The 13,534-nt window shown below is 42.2% G+C and overlaps 1 protein-coding gene across 1 annotated transcript in view; it reads right to left on the bottom strand.

The window, feature by feature from the left end:
- Window positions 1–13,534, bottom strand: part of znf609b (zinc finger protein 609b) — a 102,079-nt gene that overhangs the window by 12,212 nt on the left and 76,333 nt on the right. The window contains exon 3 of the mRNA XM_084476529.1: window positions 7,420–7,645. Coding sequence (XP_084332655.1) covers window positions 7,420–7,645 — 226 coding nt within the window. The remainder of the gene's footprint in view (window positions 1–7,419; window positions 7,646–13,534) is intronic.

Raw genomic sequence — 13,534 nt, 5'->3', positions numbered from 1 at the left:
AGTCAGGGTTTGTTTGCGGTGGGTGGGCTGGTGGGTGGTGGCAACGAGGGGTGGCCTTGGGTGGGGGGAAGGGGGATGAAAAATAAAGCCCTGTTCCCAGCTCTGATCAACCCCTACCCCCCACCTCAATTTTCTTTCACCTCAAGCTCATTAGGGTTACTCCGGCTGGTTGAGTAAAGCCCACGTTAATGAGGAATTGGCCTGTAATTTCGCCAATTTCCTTTCAGTGCTGCTGCAAACAAACGGCAGCCCCACCAATCTGCACACTATACTCCGCATTGCACTTGTGTACCATTATTGAATAAAGAGCCTAATAGCAGGGGGAAATCCACTGTGGGGAGGGGTGGTGGGGGACTGCTGCATGGGTCAGCGGCTACGGCAACACTCCAACTCCGGCGTGTTCCATTACGTCTGATGCGGGGGGGGCACATTATCAGAGGCCCCCTGCTGCTGGTCAACTCTGTTTGGGCCAAGGGTTCACTGACTGAACTCTGCCCTGCTCCAAAGCGCCTTCGCCAAGGGGTTAATAACATTTTCCCTGACTGACCCTTGTAAAATGGTCTTTGTTATCTTCCATGTGATGTGACAAGATCAGTTAAGGCTGGTGAGTGAATATCAAAATGATTCCTACGAATGATAGTTTAGCATCATTTTGCAAAGGATTTACTATGAACAGTCTAGGTGAAATCCCTTTAAATCAAAGCAAACCACATAATAGTGCTTTTAGCTACTGGTAATTATGACCTTGTGCAGAGTGAGATGTTGATTCAAATGTAGCTGCTAATGAGGTTTGCTATCTCCCAGTAAACAGTTTATACAGTACAGTTGGATTTTGCATAGTGCTGCAGCCTGAAACTGATTTTATTCAATACTTGTGGAGAGAAGGCGCGAAGGTAACAATGAGAAAAATAAGGCTGGGTAGGCATTACAGGCTGGAAACAAAGAGTAGCTGGGCGCAGCCGTGGGCAATCATAGCACCGCTGACAAATGAAAGGTTTGAGCAATCAAGTGTGAGCACATTTCCAAGCAGTCCATCTTAAAGGGCTTCTCTGCATTCATGACACGTGACGAGAGTGGGAGCTTGTCCAAAGAAAGCAGAGTGTTAATATTAATATAGAGTGTTTTAAAACCCAGCCATGACTGTGGAGTAAAGTATGGAGGTTCTGTGCAGTGACTTGTGCATATACTCAATACACATAAAGCACAGTGAATTCTTATTAATTATCAAGTTGATTTAATTTATGCATTTGTATAGAAGAACATCAACAGTGAAATTAAAAATAAAAACACCAAAATAACTAAAAACCCTAACGCACGTCTATGAATTAATAAAATATGCCGTATATGAATGTGATGTCTATTAAAATACATTTCAGTGAATAGCAGAACATACATCCACAAAGGCTGGTCCCTTCTGGGGCTTAAAAAAAAAAAGATTTCCGTTGAGAATTCTTCCAGGTTGCATTTCAGCCTCAAATGGGTGAAAATGCAAAGTCATTCCCATGGACAAGAGTAACACCCTTTGTTAAAGGTCAAATCCCTTACAGTACTTGGAGGCGATGGATAAGAGCATTAGTATGCTTCCCACATGTTTCCAGCGTTAGCAGTCACACAGTTTAACTCTCCCACTCCCCCTTCAACACAAATCACTGTGTTTACTACAATGGGTCCAGCTCACATAGCCCGTAGTAGACATGCGTGCGACTGTTTGAACACGTAGTTATTCTACATACCAAATTCTCATGGATCGACTTGCATAAATAAATACGGTTGTGGTAGACAGCCTCACCAGCCCACCCTCATTCTCAACCTCAGGTGTTTTTTCCTCAAACAAGATGGAGGTGAGATTAAAAGAAAGGTTTGCTGCAGGCGGATAAGTCACACCCCTGTTGATATGTATATAGCAGACATGATATCTCAGGACAATGGCTGGCACAACATCGTTGAGTACGCAACCAAAGAAAGACGATGCAATCGCTAGCCCGTAACAATGGCTTTGTAGCTAGCCAGCGATGAAATGTAAACCTCCATTTGATGTCTTGGCAAAAGACAAGCCATGATGACTTGGTGCTACCAATTGGAGCATGAAAGAGGTGCAAATAGGATAAACAGTTGAGGTTTAGAATTGGACAGACATTATATGTAAAAAGTAGAGACATGTCATAAAAAAATGTATGACGTATGAAAACGTCTTAACTCTCACTGGCCCATTGGTCAATGCTTGGCTAAAGTCTGCTTGTCTATGGCCAAGACATATTGCTATAGCCAGTTCAATGAGCATGCACCCCTCTCCTGAAGCGGGTAAATGAGACCTTTGATACTTGCTGTTCAAAAGGGCACAGAAGCCTAGCGGCAGAAGGAAGCCTATTTGCTGGTACTGGTTGCACGAATACTCTATTTGTCAAAAAAATATTTTCTGAAGCTTCCTGTGTTCCTGTACCTTTTATCGTGCGAAAGGAAATCAGCGAGTACAGCTTGAGGAGAAAATACTTGTTTCAAATACTTGTTACGTGTGTGTGTGTGTGTGTGTGTGTGTGTGTTTGGTAGGGGCCACTGGCATGGAATTAATGTATTTGGCCAGAGGGGCCCCCTGTGTGATCCCCAAGCCCTGCAAGTAGGAGCCAAGGCATTCTGGGCTGTGTTTCAACAGCAATAAACTTCTCCAGCATTGCAGAGATGACATTTGGAGGTATCAGTATGCTAAAGGCAGGTCTGCCGACCCTAAGATCACCTACTGCTATGTCTTAAGATCGGTGGGAGGGAGTGTGTCACAAAATACCATTTTTACCGTTTCCAGCCCCCACCATCATCCTGATCCTAGTCCATCTTCCCCATCCATACACGGCTTAATATGTAATCAAAAAATAGTTGATTTTAAACTCATCTTCAAAGAGTTGAAGAAGCCAATGAGCTTAAGAAAGCGAAGTATGCTGAAGCGGCTGGAGTACGCGACTAAGGCCTATTGAAATCGGCGCGCGGGGGGTATATTTTTTGTTTACAGATTATATGTTAGGTTAAGATAACATTTTAGGGGTATTGATAAGTGCAGAATTAAACAAATGTTTAGTTTAAAAGTGGTGTATAATTGCATTTAAGGAATTTATTTTTAACATTAAAATCTGTTGTATTGCCCTATTGTCCTTATCCATTTCGTTGGGTGTGGCTGGGTGAGGTGCAGACAATTATTTGGAGCCTGTTTACTTCCACATGAGTAAAAGGCGTAGGTGGCAAAGCAGCTGTTTAGCATTCTAAGGGAGAAGCACACACACACACACACACACACACACACACACACACACACACACACACTTCTGTATCAGACTTGTCATGGAGAGCGGAGTGGGAGACTGCTCAACATCAGCGCTAATCAGCCCCGTTCTGCCCTGTCTGGCGGGCCTCTGCTTATTGTTTCTTCTCCCCCCCGCACTGTGCCTGGAGTCGCCTTGATTTCCTCATTTGGTTTTCATTGGTTCAGTTGTGCCACACTGAAGAGAAGACCCTTTGCTTTGGTCTCTGGGGGAAGAGGACGAGCAGACGGGGAAGTGCAGCCTGTCGCAATAAGCAATTGGCCTTTCTGCAATATGAAAGCCAGCCCGGTGGGTTGCTAAAGAGGGCATAGGGGCATTAGGGAAGATGGACGGGGATAACACTTCATCTTGTTGGTCAGTGGACTGTGCTGAATACCAGGCTAGGTAGTCAGGCTGGTGGAGATCTCTCAGGAAATAAACCAGTTTTCAGTTAAAAAAAAATTCCCGATGTAATTAAAGGGGATGTGTGTGTACATCAACGACAACAGCTTTGTTATCGCGCCGCTTCCCACCGCCACCCACCCGTCGTCCACCGCTACACCCTCCATGCAGACCTTCACCACGTGAAAGCAGAGAGAGCTACCACACAGGCTTCAAAGTGAGGGAAGAAGGAGGAGGAGGAGGAGGAGGGGGGGGGGGTGTGTGTGTGTCGGGGGGGTGTTGTGTACACTCCAGCAGCCCTACTGGGTTTTTATAGCTCTGGAGGCCATATAACAATCGAGGATGACGCCTGCAGGGCTGAGCTCCAACACGACCTCCCTTCCCCTCCCCCCTTCAGAACAACTCACTATTCTCCCCCGTAACCTCCCCCACACAGCCAAGGGTAGAGTGGAAAGATTAAAAAAAAAACCCTGAGCATGTACACAAAGAGTGTGGAGGACAGAGGTCGTAGAGGTGATGGGGGTGACACAGGCAGTGTGAAGGGGGGTGCTGGGAGAGGGAAGTGGAAGGGGGGGATGGTGCTGTGGTGTGGTGTTTTGCTGGTGGTGGTGGTTGGTTCTAGAACGAGGGGAGATGGAATCGTGCAGGGAACTGGTGTCAGTGCGGCCACACGGAGCCACTATTCATTCCAAGACCATTTCGATCTAAACAAATCACTAGAGCATCACCGCCACACGTTTTTACATGGGAACGTGAACACCTCCCGATTCCTGAGCTTAAGCAGGGCCATAAACCAGAGCTGTAATCCTGCAACCCAACTCTGGAATGTGGAAAAGCGACGGGCTGAAATAATGGATTTCACAATTGCATTTAATGCTGCATATTTTTTATATAACAATTATGTAAAGGATAAACATGACCAGGTGGGCAGTTATCGAAGAAATAAGAGCTTTTACCTTGCAATATTTGTTGTGCTCCTGTAAACACAAATGGTCCAATCTAAAAAATACATGAGTCTCAGTAACGCCTGGAACGGATTCAGCCAAGCGCCATAGTTAACATGAGATTCATATGGCGTAAGAAAATCCCCATACGACGCCAGTTAATAGAAAAGACCTGGCAATGGAAAAGCATTCTAAACATAGTCGCATATACACAAAAACTCTGTTATTTGAATTAGTTTTAACAAAGATATATTTTCTAAAACATTGAGTAACTGTTAACGCAAATTGACCATGCATGGTTAAGATAGTAGCACAAAAATAGTAACATTCATTTTGAGGATGACAGTTGTATTCAAATAGTTTCTTTATTTTGGTTATCTTGTTAAATGCTTGTTGCTTGAATGCTTGTTGTGAGTTAACAGGTTATTTTAGCAAAAAAAAAACCTTGGCCAGCTGATGCGAGTTAGGGAATTGTTGTGCATTAGTTTAAAACACTGATGATACTCTAGCAGTGTTGGTATCTGAAAATAATAATACACACCTTTCAACACTAGAATTTTTACTGGCCATGGTATAAATAATGGATAATAATCCATAAAGAGGTGTGCGGATATACCACGGCCATATGTGAATCATTATAATAGGGTGGTGATTAAATTCTGTCTAAAAATTTAAACTTTAGCTCACACAATTTAATCCCTGTGCCAGTAGACCAGAAGATCTCAGAACTACTAGCTCTTAATCGGTTAACAGGGTTTTTTTTAGCCCATAGAACACTGGCCAGCTGGCGTGAGGTTTAGGAAATGTTGCAAAGTATTTTAAAGAGGCGGGCCGTGTTGTAATGTTACGACTACGTCATAGCCTTGCGGTTATAGGAAGTTAATCAACACCCATCCAGCCAATCAAAATCCAGTATTCACCCAGGTCAATGTACATTGCAAAATACTAATACATGGAAAGATATCCTGTATATGAACAGCATATCTTTCCATGTATTAGTTTTTTGCAATGTACATGTCATTAGAAAATAACAGCCTAGTGAAGTGTTTAATTAACTTGATTATATATTAGCATTTCTAATACCAGCACATGCCTGACAATCATTGATGACTCTTTGGAAAGTTGACAGCCACTCTCTTCTTTCAAATGTCATCTCATCAGCGACCACATCAACAGCAAGCAACTCTAAGCATCCGTCTGGTACTGAAATTATGTAGTATGCTTTAGATTAGGTTAAAAGAATTGCCCTAATCACCTAATTCTGCAACGCAGCTGTTGCCAACTGTTTATTTAATTATTTAATTAATTTTCCCAGATGTTATGTGGTGTTTTCGTTTGTTAAGATGAATCTATGACATTCTGAAAAATATACTAGGATCGTTTATGTCTACAGTCTTCATGTTAACACTGCCTCGTTGTTCGACTGCAAAGAAGTGTTTGTCTTTAATGGCAGCACAGAAACATCACCAGGCACAAGAGCACTGCTGTAAACGCTGCAAGCAGTGTGATCATTATGCTTTTTGTTTAACAAACTTTGCAATTCATTGAAGTTAAGGACAAGCAACACGCCTGGCACAGGGAAAGTTGTGTCAAAATGGGTGAGCCGTGTCACGCTTAAGTTCCCGTGGTTGGAAAGAAAGGGCATTGTGTCACCAACAGAACAGGCCTTGTCCATCTAACCCCCTGTCACTCCGCCTATCTTTACCCTCCCTCTGGTCTCCCAACCCCCTGCTAGCATCCTAGCCCCTGTGTTGCCATCTCTTAGCCTTGCTTGTCGAGAGATGTTGGGGGGTGAGTGGCTGGCTGTCAGGCAACGGAGAGGAGCAGCCATGTAGAAAAGGACAGGGCTAAATCAGACACTGCCAGGGGCTGGGAACAAAATCAAAGAGGGGGAAGGAGAAAAACCCCAACAACAGCAAAAAGGCCACACCAATAGCAAGGACGGTGCACTTTGGGAATGCCAATGAGGCAAGGGCCTTTTTTCTATTCACTTCCTGTGAACCGCCAAGTGGTGCCGTGGATGTGTGGGCGGTTTGTTCTCTGTACGCCTACTGGGCGATTGAATGCAAGCTGCTTTGTAGATTAGCAGTGTGCATCATTTCACATTCACGGTGGAAAACAAGGGGCACTGACTCCAGGCCTAGGAAAACAAAATGGTAGCGTGGTGGTAATGGTAGCGATACATCCTCCAATTTCTATATATTTTTTTGTTCTGTCAAAGGTAGGAACGGCTAGAGCGTCTGTCAACTTTCAATTGGACTGTGCTACAGAAGGAACTGCAAAGAAGGATTTAAAAGCAGTCCTACTCTGGATCCTGAGTGACACAGTGCTGCTATCTGGGTGCAACAAGCTCCTGTCCTGTCCTGTGTATGCCCGAGGAAAACATACATAAGACACACACCTAAAAAATTACTGCCAGATACTACTAGAGCATGCTGCATGCATGCTGTGTAAATGAGGGCTCCACACCATTCCCAGAGGCAGCTAAGCATATTCACATTCAACAGAGTGGAAATGCTACATTAAGAAAGACAGAGAAATGGCAATTCACCAAGTTCGGTGTAGCCTAACTTGTGGCTTCATTTAGAATATTTGAATCGTTCATTAATTAATACATGCAATTAAATACCATTTAAAAGATTAAAAAAACCATACATAAAAAAGTTATTTGTTCAGAGCTGTTTTAACTTATGCTCCAAGAGTGGCCCAGATGGTGTGCTCTGGTATCTGTAGCAGGAATGGCTCAGAAGTGTAAACAGCACATGGGGTGAGACCACATCACTCACCGTCTTCAGTTTCCTGCCACACAATGCCTTCCAGATTAACGCTGGTACCTGGCTCGCATGGGCCCAGGCACTCGGGCTCCGTGGCCAGCGCCACGTCAGACGTGTTCACGGCCACAGAGCGCGTGCGGACCATTATTTGCTCACACGGCGAGGAAATCTCGCTGTTACCCACTGCGGGGAGGAGATGAAGTGGGGGAGGGGTTGGCGTGGACACCGGAGATTCCATCTGTAGAGCAGAGAGCAGAGGGGGGGGGAAAGACATGAGACACTTCAGAAACCACTAGATAAACAGAGCAGCAGAGCAGATGTCGGCAGATACAGAGGAAGTGGATGCCGTGGCTATAGGAAGTGACTACAGTTTCTGTCGAGCTGCATGAGATACAGTCTGGAATTCCACCGGCCATTAAGGGTAAACCGATGCGCCTCGGTCAGCATAGTGCTGCAGTGGCTGCCATGTGGATAACTCTTTCTTTAACCTTCCACAGAGAGATGTGATTAGAATGCAGAAGGTTGGGGTCAACTGGTCTCGGCAAGCCTGCGGTTTTACTCAAACTCCCCCCACCACCCCCCCAACCCCACTGACCCCTTTTCTTTGCTCTCCCAGAGTCTTGGAAGATAAACCTGTTATTAAGTCCTGTGAATAAAATCCTTATTAAGTTCTTAGTAACCACTAGTTTGTTTCTAACTAGCAGTTTGATAAACTCTGTTGCACTAGCAATACGCAAGTAATGTTCTAACTAGTAATAACTTAGTAATGCATAACTTAAAGGACAATTCTGGTATTTTGAACATTGAGCCCCCTTTCTGGTTCGTCTAGGATGAAATGGAGTGGTTGACACCGAAATTTGGACTATTGGTCCTGTCTCAGGCATTTGGCTAATTTCAAATCTCCCCTGCCTGCTTCAGAATTGCTGTCTATGGGCATTCACAAACCTGTCCTTAAAACAACCCTAAACGGTCATTTTCAGAAATGTGCAACTCATCAAGTGGTTAGTGGTGTTCGTTGATGTTCCAAATCAAGTATCGTAGCGAAATACAGTTTCTGACGTGTTTTATTTGTCATTTTGTAAATCCATTGATTTCTGATGGAAGACTCATAGCATGTTGACCGGAAACAGAAAGAGGGGCTGGTTGTAGTCTTTTCGCTCAGTTCTAGCCCTACTGTTGATGCGGAGAACCAAGCGAAAGACTACAACCAAACGTAAACAGCCCTATTTCTGTTTCCAGTTCATTTCAATTTACAAAATGCCAAATAAAACACGACAGAAACTGTATTTCGCTATGATTCTTGATTTGGAACATCAACGAACACCACTAACCACTCGGTGAGTTAGGGTGTTATTTATCATTGGAGACCGTTTATTATTCTATCAACACAGACATTTACATAGATAGTCTGGCGTTATAATTGCTTTGCCTCGGGTGTACTGTGGAGTGGGTAAAACTGTTTTTAATGGCAGGCTAGCAGTTCCCCTTGACTTGCGCTAGCCTAGCACCAGCGATTTCTACAACTAGAAGGACTGAATGAAAAGTGTTGAAAACGGTCTCCAATGATAAATAACACACTGGCTCACTTGGAAATGAGGTCCAAAATTCCGAACTACCCCTTTAAAGACAGGTTTGTGAATGCCCATAGACATCCATTCTGAAGCAGGCAGGGGTGATTTGAAATTAGCCAAATACCCGAGACAGGACCAATAGTCCAAATTTCGGTGTCAACAACTCTATTTCATCCTAGACAAGAATTGTCCTTTAAGCAGTTTGTTTTTGCGTCAATGTGACGACAACCAAGATGTAATAAATCCACAAAAAGCTACAGTTTAAACAAGGAAGTTCAAGGTCAGTATTGACTGTCTAGTTGTACTCATTTATTCTAGAACAGTTGTTCTCCAACTTTGACTTTAGGTGTACCGCTAAATTATCTTCAAGATCTTTCACGGACCACCTCATATGCATACGCAATTATTTTTATAAATAGACATGTGGTGTCGGAGCAAATAGTGGGTTCTACTTTTTTCATCAAGTGAGACTTGAACCCGAATTGGGATTTGAATACCTACCCAACAAATAAAAAATACTAATAATCTGGTTTAGCACATGTCAGGTTGATGGTGGTATTCTGATGTCATTAGTAGTAGGCTTTGATGTCATAGTAGGCCTTGAATGCGAATAGACTATGCTACATATATATATAAATCAAAAATCAATGATGAACTCAAAGAGGTTAGTAGTTAATTATATTGATAAATATAATCCAGTTGAAATTATAAAAAATTGAGTTGTGCATTATATATCAATTTGTAACAACATTTCACTGTTTAAAACTATGATCTGCAGAAAGGTAATACTGCTTTATCTGAATCACCATTACCCATGACGATGCATTTCACCACCATTGAGGCAAGGTGAGCATATTATGACAATGAGGGTATCCAGTAGTAGTAATAGTATCCTCAACAGTTGCCTATGAGGTACAGTGAAAGTTTTTATGTTTATATCTTCCAGCCTTCAAATGGATATATTTCATAGTTAACTAAACAACGCCTACTGCTCTTGATCCTGTGTCAAAGAACAAATTAAAGTGGCAGGAGCTGCAATGAGCCGGGCCTAATGACATTGTAATCACTCTCTGTCACCTTCTGATGCATGATGTGGCCAACCTGCGGGCGGGGCTCAGCCAATGGGACAGGACAGGTTGTCAAACCTGCTACGATGCCGCTGGCCACCGACACTTTCAATGTGCAAGGCATTCTTTAACTTGTCAAACATTTTGTGCTTCTATGCGTGTGCAAGAGTGCGTGGACAACTATCACCCCTGTTGTTCATTATGTACACAGATAGCTGTAGGTCCTCTCAACAGGGAAGTTATCTAGCTACATTTTCAGACGACACTGCTGTCCCTTTTCCAAGGTCCACACTGCAGCCATGTCCTTGCTTTGACATCATTTGTTAAATGGGGAGGAAGTCCAACTTGTAGACACCTACAAATATGCACAGTAGGCACAGTATTTGATAACCAGCTTACATTTCATACAAATACTGAGGTAATTGTTAAAAAGAGACAACAATGAGTTCATTTGTTGAGAATGCTGAACTCTTTCAGTGTCTCTAAAGTTATTTTGAGAATTTTTTTTACCAATCTTTCATTGAGAGTCTTTTAACGGTTTCATTTATATGCTGAACAGTCTGTCAGTGAAGGACAGGAATAGTTTAAATAACATTGTAAAGATCTCTTCTAAGATCACTGGAATCCAGCTCAAGAGCATAAGTACATTGTGGAACAAACATGCAGTCCAGAAAGCTAAATGCATTATCAGTCAGCCTGACCATGTCCTCAGTGAGGAATTCACACTAATGCCCTCAGGGCGGCGTAATTATTCAATCAGGACAAGAACAATGAGGTACTCCCACTCTTTTATCCCTGCAACCAACAGGTTACTAAATGAGCACACCAGTGTTGCTGGGTGTTTCCAGGGGCAGGGTGGTTGTTAGTGACAGGCTGAAATGAATTGTGAGTTAAACGTGTGAGTTATACTGTGAACTAAATTGCCCATCTTGGGATGAATAAAGATTTTCTAATCTAATCTATGAAACATTCAAACCAACCATTCAAAACCAAAAAATAGCAATATGCCAATGCATGAACTCACATAGCAAAAACCTTTTTTTTTTTTTTTTTCCAAAGGACACCGCTGGTGTCACATGATGTGAGGCCTGGTAATTCAAAAGTCAGTCACAAGAAGCAAATTGTTATGACTTTTTGGATATGGGGAGGAGGTAGGTTAAATGTCACCCAAGTGTTGAGTTCAACTATTTTCAGGAGTCGTCAACTCTGGCCTCTGGGGGAGGGTTATTGTTAACACCAACTCTCCAAAGACTAAACATTAAACCTTGGACACACGCTGTGTCCAAAACAGCCACAGCGACATCCAGCAAACACATTCTCATATTGATGATCGAATACATCAATGATTTGAAGTTTCAATGTTATTTGAAAGGAATTTCTCCATTGCTCTAAGATCAAACTAGTAAACAATAATTACTAGGGGGCCAAGCACAGTTTTATTATTATTCCGCCAGATTGACCTACACAGCAAAAAAAAAAAAACTGCTGTGTTGCTATTTATGAAACTTTCTACAGCTGTAGAGACAGACTAAATATTAATGAGAAGAGAAAAAAAATACACTGATTGGGAGATAGGGGGGGCTATATCAATCGTCCAAAAATGCAAACTTTGAACAAGCATATCTCATGAGCCCTTTGACTTAGTCATAACACTTTGCACACATATGCATATCCTCATGGTGAACAAATCTTCCTCAAGAACCTATGACTTCCGCCTGGATAGATTTTCCTCCATTTGAAGATAAGTTAAAACCACTAAATTCCCTTAGATTTTTTGACTTAAACAAAAATCCTTTAGCACATATCTTTTAAGAACCACAATGTCTTATATCTGACAATAAGGGAAGTCTGTACATAACAAAAAAAAACCTTAGAAGCCATTAACTTCTAAAAAGAGTGTTTTAAAACACGTAAAGACTTACATGCTTATATCAAGATGGACTACTATGATCTTGAGTCCAAATCAAAAGTTATTCAGGATGAAATTCTGAACAAGATGATATCCAGCAATTTTCAATTAGGACGTGGCATCAAAATGGGCTTGGCCTTTGACTAAAATGACCACAGTTCATAAGTGGAATGTGTGATTTAAGCGGGACCAACTTAGTGACTGTTGGGGAGAAAGGTTCCAACAGCACTTGGTGAAGTTGATTTGAAAAACAACATGGCCGCCAGAGACTATAAATCGTCCAAATTTTACGCAATTTAACGACAATAGGCAGGGTTAACTTAACTAAATCTAGATCAAACTTGGTGTAGTCAAACGCACATGGGTCAAGATGAACTTCTCCAAAATGTACCCAGATCGAGGCCATAGGGTGCGCCACAAAAAAAACAATCAGAAAATGCAAATTTTGGAAGGACACCTTTCATCTAGGGGTCATAGAATTTGTCTCTCCTCATGTTGAACAAATATTCCTAGGGAACCCGTAACAGGTATCAAAATAGCGGATGCACAACTAAATTAGCCCAATCAACGTTAGGTGCCTAAAGGTGGGGTTGACTTTAGTCAACCATCATCAACCTTGGTATACTTAAAGAAACATAGGTAGAGGTTAACCAGGCTCCAAGTAAGACCATAGGGGGCTCTACAGGGATCAATTGAAAACATTAAATATGCATAACTTCTCAGCCTTTTGATCATGGTCCTGAAAGTTTGTTCGGCCATCAGATCCAAGCTGAGACTATTGCAGTGTTGTCAACCATATTCCAACTATAAGTTCTTAATGGTCTGCGTCAGGGTCTTAAAGTCTGTGTTGCAGGGTTAATTTTCCATCTGCTTGTTAGTTATAAACATTTAAACGGTTATTTGATGTATTTGATGTTGTTGGGTATCACAAAACAGGATTTAAAACGAAAATGTAGGTATTATTTTAGAGGTTTGCAATTGATTCTCATTTCCCCCATAATGCATCGCATGACGTCATGTTGGGAGAGCCAGTGCGCCAAACAGAAGAAAGACGTTATGTTGAGAAGTCATACAAAAAACGGATAGCAAGCGAAAGCTAAACTGAGTGTATCACTCACACACTTTGGGTCCATTCTAACTTAAGGTAAGCGGCTATTTTTTAAATCTTTGCAGTGACTGAATGTTGATGATAGGACTGATTGTTGTGCATAAGTTGAGTGTGTGCGACTGTGCATTGTGTCCTTTCCGGCTTCGGCATACTGCATGTTTATGAAGTAGGCCTGGGCGATATGGCTGAACGACATATCACGATATAACTTGATCATATTGATCGATATCGATAATTTGAATGACCTAAAAAGACTAGGAATTGCCATGCTGGATTTAAACACTTCTGTTTAACACTTTATGACCTTCCACTGTTCTTCATTGATAAATACTCCAATGTCGATACAACAATGAAAAACACTCAAATAGTGTAAATAAGTATGGAACCGTGTTTGTGTAACAAACCCAGCTGCTAGATTCGGTGGTCCAGTCTCTTATCGATATATATTGAACATGTTTTATATTGATATTGA

The sequence above is a fragment of the Micromesistius poutassou genome (genome assembly GCF_964030765.1).
Source record: "Micromesistius poutassou genome assembly, chromosome: 12".
Taxonomy (NCBI): domain Eukaryota; kingdom Metazoa; phylum Chordata; class Actinopteri; order Gadiformes; family Gadidae; genus Micromesistius; species Micromesistius poutassou.
Note: the sequence above shows the minus strand (reverse complement) of the source record. Positions and strands in the feature narration are given on the sequence as shown.